General features: G+C 41.1%; 1 protein-coding gene across 4 annotated transcripts in view; it reads right to left on the minus strand.

Annotated features, from left to right (window-relative positions):
• Nucleotides 1-309: 309 nt before the first annotated feature.
• Nucleotides 310-27,105, minus strand: part of WDR7 (WD repeat domain 7) — a 206,361-nt gene continuing 179,565 nt past the window's right edge. For all 4 annotated transcript variants that reach the window (XM_060280352.1, XM_060280350.1, XM_060280351.1 and 1 more), the window contains 2 exons: nt 4,122-4,226; nt 310-576 (listed from right to left, as the gene is read on the minus strand). In XM_060280352.1, the coding sequence (XP_060136335.1) occupies nt 373-576; nt 4,122-4,226 (309 nt within the window). In that variant the 3' untranslated portion in view covers nt 310-372. The remainder of the gene's footprint in view (nt 577-4,121; nt 4,227-27,105) is intronic.

A 27,105-nucleotide genomic window follows, 5' to 3' on the forward strand; every position in this document is an offset into this window, starting at 1 on the left:
TGATTTGATTTTTCTTTCTTTTAACTTAATAAAATCAAGATCTTCCAGAGAGTCTTACTGAAGCAGTCGCAATCCGAAAAAGCACAGCTGTTTTCTCATGGTTCTTATTCTCCCTATGGATAAAGGGGGAAACCCTACATGCTGGCATAACTGTTGCAGGCTGCTGGGTTTGGTATGTGTGCCTCTAAGTCAACAACAGCAAGGCTTCTGCTGTACGGAAGCAATTTCCCCTGGCCAATCTCTCTGCGTTACTGGTGCAGACCCTGGCGTGGACCACCTGGTGTCAAGATCACAATGAGGGAGATGAGATTTACAGGGGGTTTCCAAACAAAACTGTATTGAGAGCAAGAAACAAAAGCAGAACGCCTGGCTCTACACCACAAATCGGTGCTCTTTGCCGTCGTGGGCCATGAGAATGACATTGCGATTGGAAGTCCAGATAAGCCTGGCCAGTCTGAGGGCATTGTGGGAGCCTGGCGATGCAGGTTGGACGGGGGGCACCTGATACGTTTTAATGCAACGGAGCTGTGGTGCAGAATTCAGCATCCCGATACTTCCCAGAAGAGAGGTGTTCATCTGCCATCAGGAAAAAAAAAAGAGGACCAGTCAATCAGTATCAAAATCCCAAAAAATTTTTTATGGAGAGTATAGCAGTGTAAAATGTATAGAGCACCCTGTAAGAGCTTAGAGAAGTTGTTTGATAATACTTCCTGGTGGCTTCAATTGGAGTTTCGTTCCATTCATTCTGAACCAATAGCTACTGAGAATCAATAAAAACTTTGTGAGTATCCCTGTTGAAGTTGCATTATGAGTACCATGAAAAACATGGCCGATCCTTCACATTTGCTTTTTAAAAGAGGGGTCCATAAAGGCTATTTAATTATACTGGTAGCTCCCTGATGCATCATTTTAGGGCAATTTTACAGATGTATCTAGAATTTTACACTTGAAAATGTTGGAGGCAACTTGAAATAAACACACTTCTCTATGGAAGAGAACAAACCCAAAGCCTGCCTGTGTTCTATGCCAATTTTCTTTCTTGCAAAGTTCAGGAGCCAAAATGGAACGGTGGCAATTTCACAACATGCCCTGCATTCCTGATTCTGAATTCAGTGCAAAGCTACCTCCCTCCAATGATGCAAAGAGGGAGGTTTTTGTAGACAGGGAAGCTGCATATACATACTGGAACTTCCATGCCTAACAACGGACAGGGTCAATAGTATTTCGCAGGAAAAATCCAACCCCCACCATTTCCAGAGAGAACTGCTGACTCAAACTTTCTTTTAAAATGCTAGTTTTTGAAGATGAGCAATTGCAACATTAATTGAGCTCAGATCGTCTCTGTGACTGTGTGCATTTTAAACCAGTGTTTCTCAACCAGTGTGCCTCCAGATGTTTTGGGACTACAACTCCCATCATTCCTGACCACTGGTCTTGCTAGCTAGGGATGATGGGAGTTGTAGTCCCAAAACATCTGGAGGCACACTGGTTGAGAAACACTGTTTTAAACTGTTGCAGCTGCACAGTCCAGTGTTGGAAACAATCCTCTCTACTGAATGAAAAAAGTTGCGTTTTTGACCCTATATATTTTGATTAGGGGTTGGATGGAGGATTGGAGAGAAAGCAATAACAGGCAGCAGCTTTTTATACCTCCATCCATTCCCTGGGCAAAACATAAAGGGAACAAACCTTTAAATATTGGAGCTTCTAATTCACATGGTAACTGGTCAATTTGCATTGCTTTGTTTCACCAGGGATGTGCTTTAAAAACAAGGAAATAAAGCAAAAGCCCTTTATCGGTGCAACCTGCTAAACCCATTATAAACTTTGAATCTGCATAGAACAGGTGAGATGATGGCCTCAGCTGCGTGTCCGAGACTTTGACATATGAAAACCTTGGCACATCCTAGGACGTTTTTAAGATGTGCTATTGCCGATATCATGTTCTGAATTCTGATCAGCGCAACATAGAAGCCATTACTTTTTCCCTGGACCTTCTCAGCAGCAGAATGGTGTCAGAGAGTGTAAATCATGGCATCTGTAGCAGGGAGCATGCAAGCCCCACTGACATTTTCACAATTTAAATCATCTTGAGTAATAACCCTTTTAAGATGACTAATGTTACTGATTTTCCTGCATTAATAGTAGTACTGAATAGACCACTGGGGGTGGGGGGAGGAATCACTAGTGGACGAGGTCACATTTTAAAATGCAACGTGTTGGCTCATCTTAACTCTTTATGTTAAAGCTGTCTTTTTGTAAAAAAAAGAAAGAAAGAAAGAAAGAAAGAAAGAAAGAAAGAAAGAAAGAAAGAAAGAAAGAAACAAGGGGTAGGGTGGGAATTAAACAAGAGCAGTTTATATGTCGAAGCACGTGCCTGTATAGGAATATTGTCCCTTCCACCCCCTGCAATCTTAGATGATCATGTAAAACATCTCAATCAATACGTCTGATTGCTTTCTAGATCTTCCCATGCAACTCAACTAAATATATGCAAGTGATGGAAGAGCGTTTCTACGGTTCTTATTCACTGCTTCAGAAATCGCACACTGTATGATGATGGAGAATAATTCAATACTCTTTAATGACACGTACAGTTATCATTGGATGACATGCAGAAAGCCAGGGTAGATTAAAAATATATACTAATAGCTGATAGTTACAGGAATGTTACAAGGCAAGGAAGCAATCATTCTGCTGTCAGAGCTTTCTCCAGCCCTCTTTCCCCCCTGCACAGATATCTGCATACGTAGGCTGCAATTCTAAACAAAAGGCACCATCTACCAGGAAGATGTCACTCTTGAACACCACTCAAATGAACAGGACCTGCTCAACTGTGCAACTCCTATTCATTTCAAGGAGGGGGGGGTGTTGTGCAGGAGAACTTTCCAAAAGGCTATGCTGGAAACTTAATTGCAGGAAAGGAGACTCACTCAACATTCACAATATTTTTTGACCATGGGTGCATTGGAAACATGAGGGAATAGCAGTGTGGTGTCGTGGCTCCTCTCCGCTGAGATAGATGGAGGCTGCAGGTCAATGGCTGCTTCCTGGGCTGAACCTACCCACCATGATACTACAGCTCTAGTGGACCCCAAAGTCTGCCTCATCTGTTGAAGCGAATGTGGAACCCCCACACCCTTTGCACTTTCTGTTTACACAGCGGCTCTGGATCAGAAGGGTGGATTGAAAGACTGCACCAGGCATTTTTGCAAGCAGCATGTTTGAATTGCTTTTCTTCTTTTTAATAAGGAATGGTATATATATTTTAAAATAAATATTGTTAACTTGGAAACTACACATTCCCATGGAATTGCCTTTGTTCCTGTATTTTCCAGATTAAAAAGGGGGAGTTTGTTTTATCCAATTCTGAGTGTCACATCCAAAAGTTGAGGAGGCAAAAGGAGATACGTTCATTGGCTGTCAAGCTGTTAGGGAATATTCTCCATGTGGAAGCTAAGCAAAGGTTTTGAATTATCTTAAAAAAAAACACAACCTCAAGTGGCTGAGACTCAACTGATTCTTGGAGGCACATGAGACTATCAGAAGGGGCTTGCCTGGTATTTATTCTTGGGATTTGGTGGTTGTGGTGTTCTTTGGATGTTTTATTACAGAGGTCTGAGTCTGAGAAGCTCTCTTTACTGACTTGTCTGGAGGAACCTCTTGCTTGTGTGCTATTGAACCCGTGTGCATTGAAGAAAGTTCTCAGACATATTATAGGGTGCACTAAGTTCACACAGAGCTCTTGAAAGGCCTTTTGAACCTCCCCCCTGTGCTGCATGAACTGAGAGTGTACTCTTGAAAATATCCAACGTCCCCTTGTGGCTATAACACTGGAGGGGAAGATTGGTCCTAGCAAGCTGCTTGTCTGATAAGGAGCCTCATCTGCCATTACTAATGTTCTCGCTGGGGAACACATGATAGGCTTCCGAGGAACACTAGGATTTCCCAGACTGCAAGCTTTAAAACCCCTGGGATTTTTTAAAATAGCAAACAATGGGGAACTTCAGACTATGTCTGCAGCGCCCACATATGAGACTGGCAGACTCAGAATATGACAGTTTTGAAAAATAGCACTACTCAAATATGAGACAAAGAAGTGTTACACACATGAAACATACCTGCCAGAAGGAAATGTGGCTGTCTATGTTGGAGTACGTAGCAAGATAGCGTCCATCGGGAGCAAAAGCCACGGCTGTTATGGCTCCTTTATGGCCGTGGATGGTCTATAAAGAAGAACAAGAACCATGATATACAAAATTAGTCAGCCGCCACCAACTATAGTAACATTTGGATTAAAAGAGGATTTCAAATATACACCATACACAATGATCAGGCATAGGCAAACTCGGCCCTCCAGATGTTCTGAGACTACAACTCCCACCATCCCTAGCTAACAGGACCAGTGGTCAGGGATGATGGCAGTGGTAGTCCCGAAACATCTGGAGGGCTGAGTTTGCCTATGCCTGATATAGATCAAAGGCCATTATAACTTCAGATTTCTAAGGGAGGTTGCTCTTATGAAGACCAAACTAATAGTTGTGATGTGCAACAATAGCATTTTCCCATGGAAAGAATCGGTTAGCATTTCACTCCTCCGTTGCTGGATGTGTGATTGTTACATCACATGTCAGTGTTTATGTTCTAGGCTGGCGTGCACTGGGACTGATTTGTGAATGTCCTGGGCTGCGCTTCATCAGGAAGCTGCCTGGAGAGGTCTGTCTCATTCCAGGGGCTGCGTGTGCCTCCCAGCCGTGTTCCAACAGAATCAGCCCCATTTCCTTTTCTGAAATAAAATTAAGCTGGAAGAGCTAGCTAGGCAAAAGTGTTCCTGTGTAACTAGGCCTCTGGCTGGTTAAAGAATCCACGGCCTCCTGCGTTCAAATCTTACCCTAAGAAAGAGCATAGCTACCCATCATTCTCTTTTTGAGAGCACCCCACATTTCCCACTTCACTGCTGCAATGCAAAACCACCAGCAGCAGCACCCCACAACAGAACAGGGTGAATTATCCAATGTTGTCACTGGGGGTGGTGATGCCTGGTACAAAGTAAGACAGGGCAAGATATTTCGAGCCCTGTGCTCCTCTCCCAAGCTCATCAGAGCTCTGAATGCTCCCCACCTCTCTCTCACGCACGCACCAGCTATACTCTCCTTCTTAAAAAGCAAAATTAAAAATTGGCTCTGTTCATGCACTGCTGAGGGGAAGTCCCCATGCTTCTTCCGCAGCACATATTAAGCAGGGCACAGGGATGATTCAGGCTAACATGTCGGGAAGCAATATATGCATGATGGTGTCTTCCCTCGACGCACAGAGGGTTCTTTTGACCTATTCTGCTGGCTGACCTTTCTGCCGAGCGGGTCAACTGGCTGTGGAGAGAATATCCATGTAGGGCTCTTAGCAGACGGCGTGATTCAAAGAGCTAGTTATATTCCTACGGAGATCCCTCTCTTAACCCACAATGAATACCTAGAGTTTCCTAGGCTACTTAAACAAGTGCAACGCCAGGAAGAAAATTTATCCAAACACTAAAAAGAAAACGGAACAGAACCCAAACGGATTGTACTTCCATGAAGTTGCACCCTCAGGTGTGGGCCTGTGCAACTGACGTTTGGTTCAATCCATGCCGATGCATGTGGGGAATGAGTGACAAGCAATGAAGAAATGGAGCAATTCTCCCCAATGTTCAAGGCACTCACATATATTTCCCCTCAAAAATTCTTATAGCAAGGCTGTTAGGTAGGTCACCATTTTGACCTCTTTATCGCATATAAAGAGCTGAAGAACAGAGAGAGAGACAGAGAGGGATGACTCTTTCCCTTATGATATTCAGTGAGCGTGTGGCTAAAGGGGGAGCCAAACACATTCCAGCTCATTAACTGGAAATTAGTTTGTATCCTGCTTATTATCTTTCAAAGAGCTTCTTTCTGGTGGTATACGTTAACTCTCCTCTCCTCCTGTTTTATTTTCAACAACAACCCTATTGGAGTAGTTTAGCCTGAGAAACGGAATGGAGACTTGAACCAGGATCTCCCTGCTTTGCCAGTACACCATTATTATTATTATTATTATTATTACATTTGTATACCATCCTATACCCACGGGCCTGAGGGCGGTTACAACATAAAATAATAAAAACAAAAACAAGCCAATAACTCCCTGCTCCCCAACACATTTTGAAGGGTGGTGGATGTCGATCAACCAAAGGCCTGGTGAAAGAGGAACATTTCTGCCATGTGCCTAAAGGTGCATAATGAAGGACAGCATGGAATGTGCATATGGCCAGAAGCAAGCCTCACAAACACTGGAGATGCACTGGGGAGGCTTCACCACATGGGCATCTCACCGGACCACTTGCCTGTCTCCTTGCATGCATTCTGAAAAATGCAGCAACGGATTCTGGTGTGCAGCGTGCACCTATGTGGAAGTGTGTCCCTGCATTTCATCAAGGAAATAGAGGTGCTACACAGACATAAGAATCTGTGGTGAAGGTCCTGTGTGAGTGCCTGGAGGTGGTTGGAGGATGGATGGTGGCTAATGGATTGAGGTTGAATCCTGACAAGACAGAAGTACTGTTTTGGGGTACAGGGGGTGAGCGGGTGTGGGGGACTGAAAGGGGCAACTGTGCCCTGAAGGACACAGTGTGCAGCCTGGGAGTCATTTTGAACTCACAGCTGTCCATGGAGGCACAGGTCAGTTCTGTGCCCAGGGCAGCTGTCTACCAGCTCCATCTGGTACGCAGGCTGAGACCCTACTTGCCCACAGACTGTGTCACCAGAGTGGTGCATGCTCTAGTTATCTCCCACTTGGACTACTGCAACACGCTCTACTCGGGGCTACCTTTAAAGGTGACCCAAAAACTACAACTGATCCAGAATGCGGCAGCCAGACTGGTGACTGGGAGCGGCCGCCTAGACCACATAATACCGGTCTTGAAAGACCTACATTGGCTCCCAGGACGTTTCCAAACACAATTCAAAATGTTGGTGCTGACCTTTAAAGCCCTAAACGGCCTCGGCCCAGTATACCCAAAGGAGCGTCTCCACCCCCATCGTTCTGCCCAGACACTGAGGTCCAGCTCCGAGGGCCTTCTGGCGGTTCCCTCACTGTGAGAAGCAAGGTTACAGGGAACCAGGCAGAGGGCCTTCTCGGGAATTGGCATCTGCCCTGTGGAACGCCCTTCCATCAGATGTCAAGGAAATAAACAACTATTTGATGTTTGGAAGACATCTGAAGGCAGCCCTGTTTAGGGAAGTTTTTAATGACTGATGTTTTAATGTATTTTTGATCTTTTGTTGGAGGCTGCCCAGAGTGGCTGGGGAATGTATAAATAAATAAAATAAAATAAAATAAATAATAATTTGGAGCCGAACCGTTGGCCCATCTAGATTGTCCCCCAGCAGTTCCTCGAGTTGCCAGGGTCAAGCCCATACGCAGGCAACTCCTGTGCTGGAGTACTGAGCGACAGCCTTCCCTCTAAAGCTACGTTAGCACTGCTGCAACTTAGCTATCATTGTTTTGATAGACACCACCATCATATGGCCTGTTTCAGCAATTTGTGCCTAACAGCCAGACTGCAGGATTGATTAGGGCTGTCACATTCACAAGTCTTGTGCTGTTACGTTTTATTAGAACTTTAGGTAAAGGGGAGATTTCTGCTGCTTACAACTGATTTAGGAAGAAGAAGCCTTCATATTCTTTGAGGTTTCCCCCCCTCCCCGCCCCCGTTATGCAAATTTGTTGCAAGCCACTTTGAAGATTGGGATAAGAGAGAATACGTAACTAATCTCTTTCCTGTTGCCTAGAAAACTGTCCTGCCCATCTATACTTTCGTCTGTAGAGTTTGTTTTGCAGGCTTCTATCCTTACTTGCCCCTTTGACAGCAGAAAAGCTCTTGGAACGAACGCTGCCAGTTCACAACATTCTACGTAGACTCTTAATCCCAGGGTTCGTGGGTTACGTTGGGCGAAAGATTCCTTCCCTGCAGGGGGTTGCACTAGATGGCCCTTGTAGACTTTTCCAACTCTACAATTCTATCATTTCAAGTTCATTCAATATAAGCTGCAGCACTTTTACCCAACCCTGGTGGCCTTCAGATGTTTTGGATGACAACCGCTGCCACCTGTGGCACATAATTAGAACCACTGCCATAAATAATGCTAATAAATAATGATAATGCAGCCGACTCATGTTGCCTAATGCCGGCGCATGCATAGTTTTGGAGCAGCAAATTTAACTGCACGGTATGTCCCTGACCCCCCCCCAAAAAGGTTTATAAAATAATAAAATGCAGTTCCCATTGTGTTATATCGAAGATCTAGGGTAGAGGCATGCAAGTGCGCAAGCCCTCTGAGCTGTCTCTGAGCACAGACTCTATCGGTGCAGCCATATTATGTGTCCTGAGCTCACGGAGCTTTGACAACAAAACTCCCATGATTTGAGATAGCTGGAAAATAAGCCTTACAAGGCGGCAGCTGGGACCCAGATCCATAACTCCCTGCCTCACAGAAAATGGTTGCTTAAAAGAGCCCACAGTAGCATCATGAGAATTGGCCTCTACTTGCAAACTCCAGGGGAGCCTCAGCATTACGTTTATAGCGAAGGCTTGAACTTGATTAAGTCTGACATCAATTCACTTCTCCGGGAACCCCACCACTGTGTGCTATCCAAATAGGTGCAGGAAGAGACAGTGGAAAAACAGTTTTCCTTGGTTGGCTTGTCTACAACCTACAATTTTGAGAATTGTGGGTTTACGCATAACTCATTTCATAGTAAAACAATGCTTCCTGCAAAAGATTTCAAAAACATGGTCCTGCCAGACCCTCAAATCTTTCAGGGCCAGGTTTAATACCCTGAAATCCCTAAAACCAAAAGGGTAAATCTCTCCAGTTTAAAGTACTCTCCAAGGCTGATTGCCAGAGAGTAAAGATGCAATATCTGTCATAAACAAGACACACTGGCTTCAGCAAACCCCGTGCCTTATGTAATCTCCACTATGAAATGATAAGGAAAACTAAAAGGCCGATTAGTTATGGGGTTCAATATTTTGGCCATCATATTCCTCAGCACTTAACAAGCAATTAATATTTGCCAATGAAAAATGTTTGGGTAATTCAAAGGTGAAAATCAATACTGCTAGCAAACTTGTTGCACTCTTGGCCACTGACAATTTATCCAAATAACTACAGTCCTTAAGGGAGCCAAATCGCTTTGATGTTTTAATTTATGTGCTTTCCTTGCAGATGCTAATCCTTTAAAAACAGATTTCCCTCTCCTCGGTGTAATTCAGGGTGCACTTTGCAGGGCTCACTCTTATTTATTCATCAAATAAACAAGTATGTGCACGCATCCATGCAAAGCCTTGCATTTGAATCAAAAGCATTTATATTTACTGGGTTTTGCTGGGCAAAGGGCAGCACATTTCTGAAATAAAACCTGTCCGGGAGGATGTATTTAGCAGCAGCTTACAAGACGTATGATTGGCACTTAGCATCTGTGAAAGGTTTGTGTTTATTAATGCAGAAAACAAAAAAAAATCAGTAGCATCAGAAAAGAAAATATTAGGGGGGAAACCTTTTGCTTGGCCAATTGCTCTACAGGGGGGGGGGCAGACACTCAAAGTTCCTTATTGTTAGTTATTTAGTTATGTTTAATTTGAAAGCCCTCCCTATCAAAAGGCTCTCTGAGCAACTCTCAGAATAAAAAATAAGTAATAAAAAAATACAACAATATGACAAAAACACAGTAAGGTGAGAGAGAAAAATCGGCTAAAAAGGACAACAGAATTCAAAAACCAGCAGAGCTAGAATAAAGTTTAAAATCAACAACATGATTGTAAAAGGCCTGAGACAATAAAACGTAATCTGCTCGGCCCTGAAAAGATACTAAAGAAAGCACTGGGCGGGCCTTTCTGGAGACGGCATGCTACAACTGGGGTGCCAACACTGAAGAGGATATTTGATAGCTCACTTCGCAGCTGTCCTCTAAGGAGGGCTTAAGAAAAAAAGATGTCAGAGTCTAGGTGGGAAGAGGTGATCCTTCCAGTTCTGACTTCTATACTGGGAGTCCAAGGCAGGCTAGTCCATTAGGGCAGATAGGGCTATGCCCCACCAATCTCAGTCTGCCCAGGGTGTTTTACTGCCTCTCGGTTTCCTTTGCCCCTGCAATTCGGCAGGGAGGATGGTGACAAAACGAGAATTAGTTGGCTCTGCCTGTTGCTGGTACCAGCTCCACCTGCCTCCAGTCTCCTGGCTCCTGAACAGGCACCAGACAGCACAGTCAGCAGGTATGGATAATCCATTGCCAAGGCAAATCTTTACTTGTATTTTTAATATTTTGTTGGAAGCCGCCCAGAGTGGCTGGTGAAACCCAGCCAGATGGGCAGGCTAATAATAATAATAATAATAATAATAATAATAATAATAATAATAATAAGTCAAACCATAATAATAATAATAATAATAATAATGAGTCAAACCATTGAACTGTCTCACAACGATTTTAAAATAGACATGTATATATCACATGGGACCCCAGGGCATTTGTGCTACTGAGACAACATATGTAAGACGAGATCTGGAATAAATGGCAAAACGTTATGTACAGTGAACAATTAGATATACTGTAATAATAAGGCTGGGATGCGAGAATAGGGCACCCTTGGAGCAAAGAAATCAGGACTTGACTCCTACAACAGAAATTATTTATGGAATTTGTTGCCGTGAGATGTAATGGTGGCCACTAGCTTAAGAAGGGATTAGACAGATTCTTGGAGGATAAATGTGTCAATGGCTATTGGTCATAATAGCTGTATGGAAGATCCATGTTCGCAGGCAATTTGCCACTGGATACCAGTGGGGGAGGGTTGTTAGACATGGGTGCAAACCCCATGTTAATTGTGCTTTTTGAAAAGCGCAGTTAACAAGGGCACTTTTATTTTTAAGGAAAGGCATGGGCTGATCCTGCACTGCACTCCTGATTATTTGTTTATGAAATGGATTTATATGACACCCAGTAACCCGGTTCTCTGCTGCATTGACAACCCCATAACATGATACACAAGTCCTTTCAGGTGCTACAGACTTTTTTTGTGGGGGGTTTATCTAGGCTGCATTTCATCAAGTAGCTCCAATTAACATCTAATAGAATCCGAGTATATGGCAACTGACAAGCAATCTCCACCGCACCAATTCCATCAACCCATTACAGACCTTTCAAAATGAACTGGAAAACCATGCTAACCATTTGCGGACATCAAGGAGATCTGCACAGCCAATGTAATTCCGTGTATACACAAGAGCTGTCCTAATTTTCCTTTATGGCTACATCCCCATGTGTTGTGTCTGAGAGGCTCCAAAATTCATGCATGCATTTGTAGAGCATGTAAAAAAACAAATGATGAAACACAACTAAGAAGGGACATGGGAGAGTTTTAGAAAATGCATAGTGCAGCATTTTGGGGCACTCCCCACCCCGAAGCTTTGGACTGCAACTCCCATAATCCTGACCACTGGCCAAGCTATCTGAGAATGATGGGAGAGGTTCAAACAACGTTTGAAAGGCACCATGTTGGCTAAACCTGATGTAGAGCGTGGACCCTGTTTTCAGCATCCCTTAAATTCACTGGAAGCAGATCCAGGATAAGACAAAACAAAATACTTCTTCAGGCAACACGTAACTTAAGGAACTCACTGCCGTAATATGGGGCAATTGGTCACTATCTCAGAGGATAGGCCCATCAACAGTGATCAGCTATTCACTTCTGAGTACAAGATGAGGAGGTCTAACAATAGGGTAATACTGTTATTTTCATATCCTGCTTCTGTGTTTCACAGAACCATCTGGCGACTGCGGGAAGCAGAATGCTGAACCAGAGAGGCCCCTTAAGTATGACCCAGCAAGCCTTTCTTAATAGTCTTATGCTAAGAGTGGTGTCCAAAAGGTAAGGAATATCTCAGGGGAGCCAATATGGGAAGACTGAATCAAAGTAATTAAGTTGTATATGGCTTCATTCTGACCTGAAGGCAAAATTTGTTCCTGATCACTAGTTGGAGGAATTGGTTGGGGCAGAGCTTGAATGATCATCATCAATGGATCAATCCTGCCTTTGAATGGTTTGTTTTCTTCAAAACATTTTCAGCACTTCACCCCAAAATCCCTTCCTGAGTTGTGAGAGTCCATCGGTTTCTTTAATGTAAACAATACCTACCTACCTGTAATTCCTGGTTAAAAGTTACCCTGAAGTAATGTTATTAGCAATTTCTTCATGCAAAGACCACTTTCTCAACCCCTCTCTGTACGGAAACTAAAAAACATGACCTCCAGAACTAGGGTTCACATTTTTCTTTTACTTTAGGGTTAACAGAAGAATTGAACTGGAACTCAGTATTTGATCTTTGCTTATAAAATAATAAAAAATAAATAAAATTATATTGACGACCATTGGCAAAGACAGGATGCTCGGCATTATGGACCACTGATCTGACACCATTAGGTTGTTATGCAGCTTTCATGTCAAAACATGTTTACATGCATCTTTAAAACACACTCCATTCTGCAGGATACAATTGCTTTTGTTCATTGTGTACCTAGCCATCTCCATACTTTGCATGATCACTAAGGCATTCCACACATTATGTGGTTTGGCAGAAGTACACAGAAGACAGGAAGCTGCAACCAATCATGTATTTGCTATATGTACAGTTAAAATTTTTAGAGGTACGTAAAAAACAAACAAACCCTTATGTATGAGCCAATAACTTTGAGAGTTTTTCATGTACTCAGGCATATGTCCTTCAATTCAAACTGCATGCTTATGTGAAGGATGCATATTAGAAGCCAACAAATGCATATCCTCTAAGATAATTTTACATTTAAGATAAAATCACAATGACATTACAATTTTCACAAAGATCTGCTGCAAGAGGCTTCTCCCAGTGTAAGTGAATATTATGAAAATTCAAAGTACGCACCACTCCCCAAAGTGCCATTTTGCCCCTGAAGGGGGGAAAATACATATTGCTCCTACATGCATTTACTACAAGTAAATCTCTTTTATTTCAGCTGAACTTCCTTTCCTATTGTGTTTCGCATTGCTGCCTCAGTATTAAGCTTTGAAAGGGTAGTAATGGTGGAAATCACACGCTTATGTTTTGAAATTAGTTTTCAACCTCCCCCCCCCCACCTTCAAAATGTCTCTCCATAAAAGCTAGATTCACACTAGATACATTTTAATGCAGACATACATCTTAATTTTATAATTTCCTAATGCTATTATTTTGCATCAGCCACCACAAATTACTTTGTATTAAAACATAAAACTGCATGATTTGACAGCCAGCATACAAACAGAGCAGAAAGTGACCTTGAACAGCAGTGTATAAAAATACATTTATCACTGAAATGGCATGCTGGCTGTCAGTCAATATATGCCTCTCATTTGTTCAGAGGTTCTCCTGCTGTGATTCCCTCATTACAATTTGCTTTTACTTCCTGGGCAAATGACAAGCTGAAAATGAGGCAGCGTCTTTCTTGACCAAACTTAATCCAGAAAAAATTAGACAACAGCTGCAGCCATCCAAGTGTTACCGGGTGTTCCACAAAACGTTATCTAAAACATAACTGTTTTATATACATCCTCGGCGTTACGCGATGCTAAACAGGAGAACCACCAAATGTGTCCCATATCCTCTAAACCCATCACATTTTATTAAGTTATTTACGCTGATCTCTTAAAAAAAAAAAAATCAATGCAGCCTATTTTTCAAGCACGCCAGACATTTACAAAGATTTGATTTACATTCGCAGTTTAAGAGGCTCACGCTTCTTTTCTGTTTCAGATATTTCAAGATGACACTGCCAAAAATTAATATGGCAGTAAAGTCAACAGCGGATTTTGAACAGTTATTCCTAATTAGGAGCACTCGCCTCTAAGTGGATGTAGTTAAGGCCTGCCTCACAGATTACAGTAAGGGGCATAAAATACTTCATTGGAACAAGGCAGCTGATATCCCCCTATGTGTAAACATGCAGGACTGTATGTCTGGTTCTTATAAACAGATGCAACATCCTTTTGTAACAACTCTTTGCTCCCCTAACAGGCCAGCAGTGCGTAAATAAGTAGGGATGGGTGAATCTGTCAGTATCCCTTTCTCATTTCCCCAATCATTATTTCTGTTCTTCCCATTTCTGTCTAAATTTGAGATTTCTTCTTCCTCTTCTTGGGGGGAAAAAAACCTGCATGAAAATTCACACACACATGCATGTGTATTTCTAATATTAACCTTTCTTTTTAATAATTTCTAATATTTCTAATAATTTCTAATATTTCTAATTATTTATAATAATTAACCTTATCTGAAGAAGTGTGCATGCACACGAAAGCTCATACCAAAATAAAAACTTAGTTGGTCTTTAAGGTGCTACTGAAGGAATTTTTTTATTTTACTTCGACCCAGACCAACACGGCTACCTACCTGTAACCAATAATTAACCTGTGATTGTGAGTGTGTGCATTTTAAAAAAACAGTGCCCCCCCCGCAAAATAATAGATTTCTGCAAATTATTTTTGTGAATATATGCAGTTTTCTACGCACCTCTCACTAATATACACATTTTTTTTTTTGGTACATATTCTCTAGTTAGAGGACTAAATGGAAAAATTCAGAAATATTTACATTTCAGAGAAGAGCTGTGTGTTGCCGTTCCTGTACACATTTTGGGAGAAGCAAATCTGGAACGTTCACACAAAAAACGTGAAACAAATCCCCCCTCCATGCCAAATAAGTGACCTTAAGAGAAAGGTAAAAAAGAGATCAATCTCTTTGGATATGGTGAGGCAAAACACACAACTCTTCCTTACCAAAGAAGTAAGACTGCAGTACTAGTTCGTTCCACACATTTTAAAATGAAGGACTATAATTATTATTTGCAAGCATGAAATATGAATCTACCCAGGGGAAATTATAATCTATTTATCATTTGGTATATTATTGCTTAATATTAAATTTTATAAAGAATTAACAATTGGCTAATGTGATGTTTTCCAAACTTTTTTTTAAAAAAAAAACTGTTTTAAATTATTATTCAGCAGGCACTTAAAACAGAAGCATGAAAACATTTGCATATCTTTAACTTTTTAGGGCGCATTCTGTGCACTGCAAAATATCATACTGAGAATTGTTAGAACACCACCATCGCCATTATGAATACCCACACAACTTACTGGCAAAATGCATCCTATTCACCTAATCAGACAGATAATGATCTTGAATTTACATGCCCTAGCTGTTGTAAATCACCGAAGACTCCTTTTTCTTGAACCACCAATACCACAAAATTGATGTTCATTGGAATGAACAGCTTGAGAGCATTTTATTCTTTTCTGTGTTTTTTTAAAAATAAACATGGAACGCAAATATGGTAATATACATGCTTATATGAGGCTTCATAATTCAAGCATATTATTCTTTATTGGAAACAGATGCTAGATAGGAAAAAATAATGTTAACCCACTTAAGCAACCAAGTGTATTGCTCATAAAATCGTATTTCAAAAGCAGTAAGATTTTTAGTTTTGTGTCTGCACACTAGTCCATAAGCCTAGTTTATTATTGTCCATTTCTTATATAAGAGTCAAAAAGAATATAAACCAATATGATTTACAGGACTGGAGAATGCTCTATATAAATTTAAACCAGGCTTTAACTTACTTGAAGAGCATATTTGGATAGCTTGTTGCTATATTTACCTTGATCTTTTGATGGAGTTCAAGAGGGCTATAGGCATTTTATATTGTGAATTATACTGTATATTTGGAGTATTCTATGGAAGTTATGCTATGTAAGAAATAACAGTAAACAGAAAAAGCACATCAGTAAGTTGAAAATACAACTATTTTCTGAAATCAAGATCTGCTGCATTATAAGGACTTCAATAGCCTATGGCCTTTGGGGACTGCAATATATATATATATTTTTATTATGTAAGAGTATATATATTTGATATGCATTGTTACAATAAAATAATTTCATGGTTTATTTTTAAAGCCACGTTTCCCCTCTCCAACACAAAAGACATTAGATCTGCTTAATTAGAATAGGCTTTGTGACCAGACTCAGGACTGCAAGGACCTTAAGAGTAGAAACCTCCAAAAAAATAAAACAGAAGCTGTAGAGAATTATTTAACGAAGAACTAAAACAAAATAAAAATGTTTCGTATGCAAAGAACAATCCAGCTACTATCACACATTCAAGGCTTTGGGCGGTTAACTCCAGCTTGCATGGTAAACTGCTTTTGAAACTGGTGAGACTTTCAAAAGCAACTTGTGATGAGGCATGGGAATCTGTCATTAAAAAAACAAAGCATTCTGGTGGACACATGGGAAACTCTTGTGTGCCCTAAAACTGCTCTTTCATTCTTATCCACAATTGTGCATGTTCAAAGCAGCCTGTTGTCCAGTGCCAGGTAATTCTAAAGCCAGTTATTTAGAAATTCTGCAAGTTTATAAAGCTCTCCATTTCAATTTGCCACCCTTGAACGGGAGGGGTTGAGGGGCGGCACTGCGTTGAAGTGAGGGACATTGGTGCACAAGCAATTTATGCAGTTACTGTAATCTTTATATTAATGATACGTCCAAAGATTAAAGTTATGATCTTCAGAGAGGTAAGAAGAGATAAGGTAAATGAGCAATCCTCAATATCTCTCTAAACTTCTGCTTGTGGACATTATTCTAGAAACAAACAAACAAACAAACGAAAAGGAAATCACTTGTGCATCTTCTTATACTATCCAAGCATTTCTGGTAACTTCTGTTTCAAGGATCAAGTTTGCAGATTGTCATGTTTCACAGTGTAAGAGAAAGAGGTTTTTGGCTGTAAATGTTCAGCACCACTTAACCCATAAGCTCTGGTCAAGTGTTTTCCCATAAAGCAGAATGCCATTTTATTTAGACAGCCATTCCAACCGTTTGCAATTAATCTCTTAGAGCAAATCAGTTTTCAAAGAGATATTCCAATAAATTTCGCCCTTAAAAAAAATCAATCTTATTTGTTTCCAACTCATCTTGGGGGAAGGAAGCATTTTAATTGAGGTCTCTTCTGAGCTCTAGAGGCAAGGATCAAACTAGGGCACTAGGATGTATCACTTGAATAAGCCAAGGCAAAGAGGCTGTTCTCACTAAATTATTTGTGGCTGAACTAAGGTTTTCTCTACTTTACATTGCAGGGTTTTTTTAAAAAATGAATTATACGAACTGACCATGGACTAAAATGGTTGGATATTTAAAACGGGAACTCTTAACCTTTGATGTCACGGACTCCAGGGTAACAAATGTGCAGAAATCTATCAATTCCAAAATGAGATGAAATTTGCAATAATACCAGTGCCCACTTACTCCCCACCCCCTAAACATCCTTTGCCTGGTGCAAATGTGTCTCTATACCAGGGGTCTCCAGGAGAACATATGGACCAGCAGATGTCTTTTCTGGTGCTTACAGGGTCTCTTTCCCCACTGAAAATAAATTGCTATGTTTGCTTGTTGCGTGTGTGTTTGTATATATGTGGTGCTTATACAGCAGTTTCTCCATCTTGTATATGTGCCCATGAGCCCCGAAAGGCTAGTGATCCCTACATTGGGAGATCTCTGTTTAATTATTATCATTCAAACAGAAATACATCTTGTCATAGTGAAAACTGTGAAAAAGGTTCCTTTTGCTTGGTCTTGCAGGTGATGGCAGCTTCCAGGACCTTCCTGGTTCCCCCTTCCTTATAGTTCTTAATCTTTGAGAGTCCACTCTTGGACTGGAACGAAGTTTCCCTCAAACAGAGAAGTGTCCTCTGCAAAGTAGGGCATATGACCACCCTACTTCCAATAACAACTATCAGGGCTTTTCTAACTCTATAGGAAGCTCTGAGTTTTGCCCTGGGGGCAGGGGTGGGGTGGGGAGAAACGGTCTAAAGGAACCAGATGTTTAGCGGACTGTTATGGGTCGATCAATTTCGTCTGAAAGTTGAGACACAGAATCTTTGAATGTCAGTGGAGAGTAGGGGAAAGGATTGAAGAGAGTTAGAATTGGTCCGCTCAAGCCCAGATCAGCTAAGGGGATCCATGCCACGATGAAAAAGACCACTTTGAAGGAGGAAGAAAAGGGAAAATGGACACTATCCTACTTCACTGCTCTCCAGAGTCACCCACTCCCTGGCATTATAGCAATAAAATGTTAAGGTTTCGGACTGAGCCCTCTAGTGCTATACAGTGGTACCTCTGGTTACGAACTTAATTCGTTCCGGAGGTCTGTTCTTCACCTGAAACCGTTCTTAACCTGAGGTACCACTTCACCTAATGGGGCCTCCTGTTGCCGCCGCCGCACGATTTCTGTTCTCATCCTGAGGTAAATTTCTTAACCCGAGGTACTACTTCTGGGTTAGCGGAGTCTGTAACCCAAAGTGTTTGTAACCTGAGGTGTTTGTAACCTGAGGTGTTTGTAACCCAAGGTACCACTGTATACTAGCACAGCTGAGGGATGCCTTTGGGGTGCAGAATTAAAAAAAAAGAGGTGTACAGTTTAAGGCTGTCAAAATCAGTAACAGCAGCCAGAACAATCACCACAATCCACTGAAAAGTGACAGCAAAAGACTGGATGTTTTTCGTTTGCTTGTTTGCTTTTAAACCTTTTAAAATTGACATCATGGAAACATATCTGTGAAGGGAGTTCCATCACTGTGGTAACATCACAGAAAAGGTCCCATCCCTGTTCATTGCGGGCTTTCCCCCCCTCTTATGCCCGGGAAAAGACCTCTGAAGAAGATCTTAATGACCAGGCAGGATCATATGGAGACAGGCAAGCCCAGTACCCCCCGCCAGTCGCACCCCAACTGGAAACCACATTCATAATAGTGCCTTTGCTACTCCAGCCATCAGCTGGTAGATCTTCCTCTCTGGAAAAGCTTGCTTGGTTTAATAATAATAATAATAATAATAATAATAATACTTACACCCTGCCCATCTGACTGAGTTGGCCCAATCACTCTGGGTGGCTTCCAACATAATAAAAACACCGCAAAACGTAAGCGTCAGGTGATCTGCCAAGAAATTCTTATTTTGCTGGTGTCAGTGTTTGTATGGGTCAACGTCCTGACTCCCCATTTTGGTGCTGATTGTTTTCTCCCGCTTTTGGCTTTATTGCACACATGTGATTTTGGAAATTTGGACTTTCCACCCTGTGTTTTAATATTCTGTTATGTTTTGGTCACTTTGAGTTTATTTTATAAAGAAACAGTTATCCAAATAATTATAATTTATGGGTGACATAGGATAGCGGCTACAAGTACGGCTTTTGTGAAACTTTTGTTCATTTATTTTAAATGTAAGTTACCTACCCTTCAGTACATTGTAGTGCTATGCCAGCATCTTTAAAAAATGCACAGAGTAGAGGAGATGGTAGCTATTCTTTTATAATTACATATGACACAAGTGGCAAGCTTCCTAGTTTTTTTTTGGGGGGGGGGAATTCAGGATATTTCATTTCATTTCTTTTAACGATCTTTTAATGCATCCAATACAAATAAGTCATGATAAAAATGACTTAAAACAAACAAACTGTAACAAATAAAGTAATAATCCAGAGGAACATAATAGTACAAAATTAAAATTAACTCTCAAAATACCAACAAATAATAACTAAACATAAATTCGCTCTCAACCATTACAATAAATCATTATCAAATTATAAATAAAAATAACAACAGAGTCGCAATATATAAAAGACCATAATACTTTTTAAAAAAAAAAAAAACCCATAGAAAATGAGAACCACGTTGGCTGGGGGAGATGAGAGTTGGAATCCAACAATTTCAGGAAGGTCACAGCTTCCTCATCTCTATTTTAGTGGAGATCCTTAAAGCCACCCGCTCCTTAAAACCACTAATATTACTATGCTGTTTTCTCTGCTTCAGGGTTTATTTCTTCAAGCATATGGGGATGAACTGCACTCTTTCAATGTTGCCCTGGTACCTTCTGGATTGAAGATGGAAGCAATGGTGGTACCCATGAAGGTGGCCCAACTGACTGCCCCTGAGAACAGCAGCAGTGCAGGTTTCTCACCTATCATATTGTTGTACCTGGGTTTTTTTTTAGAAGCTTCTTTTGGTGCAGCACTTGCACATTCTCGAGATGCACCCTTGAACGCTACCCCACCCCCAAGAAGCTATTCGCATAATGGCTGTTTCTTTCCCTAAAGCCACCAATTAAGCGATTGCCACCCAATTACCACTAAAAGCTGCTTCAAAAATATTCGCTCAGGAATCTGCTCCTGGAAATAAATAAGGTAGTTCGCTCGCCATGCATAGCCTCCCCGTAAAGCTGCCCATTGGACTGATAAGATTGAAATTGGCACCTCCTAAGCTTGCTATGCTGTTTGTGTAGCTCAGTTCCAACCCAGACACACTCTGCAAACAGCAGCTACATGAATAAGGAATTAGAAGTGTCAAACCAGAGTTAACTATTTAATTGAATCTTGCTACCTCGAAACTAAAACAATATGGAAGAGCCTGCCCCGTGCCGGTCTCCCACCAACCACATACATCGAACGCAAGGCTCTCTCCAACATGGAGAACAAAGCTGGCTTTGTTTCAGAAGTCACAAGGCTTTTTACGCTCCCCATTTCAAAATGTGGAAAATGTTGACGTAGGGCCTCCCTTGTGGTAGTAAGCAAATGCTAGTGGCTCCTTACAGAATCGGGCCCCAGGCTGCTTAGAGCACTCGGAATGACAGAAGCAGAAGCCAATAAGGTGTTTGGGGTCTAAGAGAAAGGTGCTATCCAACATCTAATGATCTCCATTGGGACAGCGTGCCACTGTGATGCTGGAAGAGGAGCACAGTAAATACTGACATCAAGTTTTAAGCCTGGAATGATGATATTTGCAGTTTGTTGCTTTCTCTCTCTCTCTCTCTCTCTCTCTCTCTCTCTCTCTCTCTCTCTCTCTCTCTCTCTCTCTCTCTTTTAAAAAAACAATTCCTTTGTCTGAAGCTTGTCTTTTGAGTTTCTCACAGTTTAACCACTGCAGCGCCTTTGAGGACAGCTGTGCATCTTCAGATTATTTAAAGTACTGCACACACTGATAGCAATATACTACTTTTTAAAAGTATGCTTAAAAATCAATTTTGGATAATTAATGCTAGCCTTCTTTTTCGGTGCTTGCTGCTCTTGAAATGCTACATATGCCTTTATTGGGTGGGGTGGGGTGGAGAAGAGCTGGAAGCAAACTTTGCTCTACCAAGCTGAATTTTTGGCGGGGTGGGGTGCGGGAGAGAATTAGGGTGCTATGCTTTAACAAATCTATGCTCTCTCTACCCCCCCCCCAAATTGATGTGATCACACATCGCCAACCACAGCTTGTCTGCACTGCTAGCCCCTCTAACAGCTGTGTCATAAGGCACATCCACGTTCCCGCATTGCCGGTCAATACCATGCAATCTGCTCTTGCGTTGCGCAGTTCACGTACAGTAACATGTCCCAAGGCATTTTGACAATCCATACAAGATAGCCCCAGAAGGCAAAACCTCAAATGAACTGGATAAAGCAAAGGAGAAAGGAAGGCGGGAGGGGGAAACAACAACTGTTTCAAACCCTCACATTAAAAGGGGAACTAAAGCATTGAGCGGGGGGAGAAACAGAGACAGACCAACACCACCCTGTTCTCTCCTGGCAGGAATGCTGTGCAATTTTAAAGGAAATGCTATTAAAAATAGTTAATACATTAAGATGATGCTTAGCAGTAGTTATTTGTTCAAGCAGCAAAAGTCTACTTTTATGCTACCAAAATGTTTCAAATGGGATTTTTCTTGTAAATTACTTGGATTAATGTTTATCGTTTGATATGGGGATTAAAAAGGTTTAGTTCCGTTGCAGCCTTCAAATGACCCTATATCCTCTCTTGAAAGGCCATTTTGTAAGACCCCACAGCAAGACTCTAAGAGAATTCACAAACATATACCTAAGGGTCTTGGCGTGTTTATGAGTGTGTAAGGGAGTTCTTCACCCAACACTTCCTTGCACTCTTAGAAATAATCAATTCCCAGAAACGTACAAGTTTATTCATACAGAAGGCTTTTGATCAAGCAGTGTGATCCAGCTTTTGGGGGGTGAGGAGGCATCTTTTGACCTGAATAGAGGGCTTCAAGTAGTAGTAGTAGTAGTAGTAGTAGTAGTAGTAGTAGTAACAATAATAATTTATTATTTCTACCCTGCCCATCTGGCTGGGTTTCTCCAGCCACTCTGGGCGGCTTCCAACAAAATTGGAATACCGATTCCCATTTTTCCAATACAGTACTGTTTTACTGAGATTTATAATGTTATTTCTGCTTTTATTATACTGCTTTATTGTTTTTATGTTGCTGTTTTTATGTAATCTTTAGAGATTTGTAAATATTAAGCACTTTAGAAATGGTGCACCAACACTTTTCACGTGTTGTGTGATTGACTGCTGTAAGGATGACTAAGTATGTCGGCTGTTTGTGTACACCGTCTGGCTTTATAGAACAGTGAAATAACAATAGTTTGTTTTTACCTGTTAAGATCTATGATCTTGACAATAGACCCTAAACCCTCAACTTGTTGCTTCTGGCCACACTGTTGCTGGTATTGCAAAAGGTTTCACCTATTCTAACTATCGAGTATTCTAAACCACTTCCAAATTCCTGACTCCTTAGAATTTGGATCACCATCTATGCTCTTTCTCTCTCATGCACACCCTCTTCCTAGTTATGGTTTTCACTATAAAAGGAATAAGGCAGGGGCAGGAGCCACTTTTATTCACCTCTGGCTGCCACTGGTGAATCCTCCCTTAAAATACCCCATATCAGGCATCGGGAAACTCAGCTCTCCAGATGTTTTGGGACTACAACTCCCATCATTCCTAGCTAACAGGACCAGTGGTCAGGGATGATGGGAGTTGTAGTCCTAAAACAGCTGGAGGGCCGAGTTTGCTTATGCCTGCTCCATATCAACACTACAAACATAAACACATTTTTACAGACATTCCCTCTTCTGAAAATCTCTCTCTCTCTCTCTCTCTCTCTCTCTCTCTCTCTCTCTCTCTCTCTCTCTGTATGTGTGTAGACAGTGCTATTTTTCTAGAAAAAGAGGTGCTGAAACTCACCATGAACACCTCCCTTGTTCTCTTAGAATGGCAATGGTGCCCACCTGAGGGGTGCAGGAACTGAGTTCCGGAAAGTTCTGGCTGAAAAAAAGCCCTGGGTGTGGACCTCTTTCACATGAGTTCTCAGCACACTTCCCAAGCTACAATTCTCAGCCTTCTTTAGGGGAAGCCATATCAATTGAAGTGGTAAATGCTCTTAAGTCGCCTCAAAGTTAGCGATATGGCAAAAGTGTTGCCAAATGGGAACACCTCAAAAATAAAATTTGGTTTGCATGAAACAATGGTGAATTTTTAAAAATCAAATCATTAGCATGCATTTAGCCTGATAAGTTCCTCTTTGTTTCAGTGCCATCCCAATGGAATTTCGGATCCCACCCAGAGCTCAGTGGGACTTAGTTCCTGGTAAATGTGTTTTGACTTGAAAAGCTAGTGACTATGAAATGTAGACTGAATATCTATTTTGCTGCAAGTACTCAGAACCATGTACTTGTGATTTTTCTACCTGCAGAAATAATGTCATGTATGAAAAGGCTTTAATTGAATGCGACCGACAACGCAAAACATTTCCTCACTTTAGCCAAACAACAGACCAATTTTAATACCCACCAGGTAATAAAATAAAGGTTTATGGTGGATCTTACCAAGTACTGTGCTACCTCCACATTCTAAGCCATGGCATTAAAAAAACAAAAAAAAACAATTGATTATGTATTGCGCTCTGTTCTGAAGGCTCAGTGAATTGAGAGCATTTTTAATGTTTCCAAAAGTCAGAGAAAATCAGAGGAAAATATCTCCAAATCCCACAATATTCAGATTGTAGGATCTACCCCAGTTTCAGCAGTAATTCTGGTCAATCAAATAAAACACTTTTTACAGCTGGCAACAGTGTAAATTTCTAACCACAATTAGACAAATGTATACTATTGTCCAATTGACGAATCTTTTGGAAACCCTATCTTGTATTGTGATACCCTATGACGTAGGCTGCTCATTGAAGGTAAAAAATACCTCAGTATTACATCAGCCTGCTCTCTGGCATTCAAGCTGCCTTATTTTTTATGTCTTAACTTTACCTTTCAAAAGCCCAGGTTTTTCCTTTCTTTTCCCCTTCTGGATTTAATTCTAAAACTTTAAACGTTTAGTGCAAACGTGGCTTTTCAACATCTTGCCTTTGTACAGTCGTGCCGACCAATTATCATTTTTATATATGATGCACAATAAGAAGAAGAAAATGGGTGAAAATGTTGAGACTCAGTACCAATATGAGTGGCACAAGCGGACTGCAATAATATCAATGAGCTGTGATGCTGTATGTTTATCATGAGATAATCACACCCCTGGAGGATTAAAGGCACTCAGCTGAACCTTGCGCCTTCTAACACACTTGGGGTGTCATTATCTGATGATAACCCTACTCCCTGTCAAGCCTTATTGCTTAATTAGGGGTTATGAAGGTGATAACAAGACTAAAAGAAATCGGATGAACAGCACCTAAGATGAGCGATACCTTAATCAACTTAAATCTAGCAGCTGAAAACAGACATGGCCAACAAAAGGCATATAATCACTTAACAGTAATTACGTGCTATACAAGAATGCGTCAGCTGATATGTGGAGTGGAAATTCCCACACTTAATCGTCGGTTCTGTCAATGGTTTTGTGAAAGGGAAGGAAATTTAATGTGTGCTTAGGAAAACATTATATTCAGCCCGCACCTGAAGGCAGCCTGATCCGGCAAAAAGGAGTCTCATAATCCAGTCCTTAATTAAAAGGAGTACAAGGGAAGGTCGGGTGCATCCCCCTATATATTTTCTTGCTGTCTAAAACGTAGTCAGTGATTGAAAAACAGGCAAATGCTTTTAAAGCACACAGAGCATGGTCTGTCAAAATCCAGGTCTTTTGTTCTGTTCTGTAAACACTTGGCCTATTTGCAGATAGAACACGCTTGCGGACCTGGTAAATTCGGAACTGCTTTCCAATTCACAGTGAAACATCAATTATCTTTATCAAACAACAATATCTCATCTCAGTCCATTATCAAGATGGAGTCTTATTTTAGCTGGACTGCAGCCCTATCTGTATATCAAGGCGGGCCGCAGTGGCAGAGAGTGAGTGAAAGGCTGTGAAATAATCAATAATCATCATCAAATTGTGGCCGACAGGTTGTGAGGATGGAAGTTTTTGATGAAACCTCAACCTTTTTTTGTGTGTGTCTGTGTGTGTGTGTATGTGTGTGCGCACAGATGATAAGGTTTAACCTTTACAATACCTGATAACTATGACTCAGAAGAAGCAGACCAGCATACACATAAGACATTTGGCCATTCAAAATAAGGTTGCAACGACATATCACCTTCTTATTAGAGAACACCCTGTATTCAGGAAGGACAAGAAGTGGCTCCATGAGCGTATGACATAGTGCATTGCAATGTACTACAGGGTAGCTGTAATTCAATTATTTAGCAGAAGCATTAACATGAAAAGGAAAGTCAGTGTCTGTGAAGACACCGTTTGCATAAGCATGAGAAGAAGAAAACACGACCACATTTTGTGGTCAATAGAAACCCTAAAGGCCTTTATATTGCTACAATAATTGCTGGTGTGATTTTGCGCAGAATCCAGGCTGCTCATTATCACTTGACAATACAGATTTTGATGTTGTTGTTGTTGTGGTGGTGGTGGGTGGTGGTGGTTCAGGCTTATTTTAAATGTAAATTCACAGAAACCTGAGATTGCTAATTCCTTACCAACTTGACTTGGAATGCAAATATTTGCAACAAGTGCTTTCGAAAACACACAGGGATAATCAAAGCAGACAAGTGTTTAGGAGGGAAGTGTGGACACTCAAAAGTCCATTTAACTCATTTACTTGCCTCTTTATTGCTTTTGTTGGAAAATACTGAGCAACCCGTATTACTGATCAGCTTGTGAATTCAGAAAAGGGGGTAGTATTTCGTTAAAACCTCTGGCTTTAGTGCTGCTTCTTTATGGTGTAGAGTCTACATGCACATGCCACATGTGAAGTAATAACGCTGTCTATAGATAATGTCAAAAACACAGGACACCACAGAATTCTTGAATAATAAAGTGTGAAAACATTTTACACTGTGATCTGTGTAAAAGATCAAATCCATAAGGTCCTGTATTCCTCCTCTCTTGTGGACACATTCCCCGCTCCCTTTACCATTTGGAGTCAATGATGGCAAAGCATTATGTCTGGACTCATGTTACTGCTATCCATTGTTAGGTCAAACAAGAGTTTACAAACCTACATTAGGTATCCATATGTAGTGCAGAAGTCCATTTAATTGTTTATCACAGTCTCTCAGTGGCTGCACTTGGAAGATAGCACCTTGGCTTAATATGAACTAGCCTTGTGCCACCCACTCCCCAATTTACAACCTCTCCTTCCACAAGCTGGCAAAGAAAACAAGACATCTTGGATTAACTATAGTTTCAAGTTATGGCCAAATCAGAAAACTATGATTAACAGCTTTGGGAAAGAATATAAAACTATGGTTTGAGATGGGCTTTGTAGCCTGGCTTGTTCCAAAGCTGCAGCTAACCACAGTTTCTAGGTTCAGACTGAATACTTTCGTGTTTTGTTGGCTCATTTGTCAAAGTGGGAAGCAAAACAGCTGCATCTGGCAAATGAGTCTTCTTCGTTTCTTGGTTTATTAAGCCAAGATGTGATGTTCTGCACCCACCCAAAAGAAAGTACAGTACCAGTGATCTGATGAAAAATACTAGTGCTCCTGAGGAATAAAAACAAAACAAAACATGGTTTAGCGTGCACCAGAAATCATCTATAAACTGCATAAGGATCCATAAGCACACGAGGTTCCCGCTTTCTCATTTCCACTTGCTGAGAGATTTTACTACACTGCAAATCTTGAGTAGACTCGAAAAGCAAGCTGAAATAAGAGCATAAGAGCAGCAGCCCTGCTG

The sequence above is a fragment of the Zootoca vivipara genome, chromosome 11 (assembly GCF_963506605.1).
Source record: "Zootoca vivipara chromosome 11, rZooViv1.1, whole genome shotgun sequence".
NCBI lineage: Eukaryota > Metazoa > Chordata > Lepidosauria > Squamata > Lacertidae > Zootoca > Zootoca vivipara.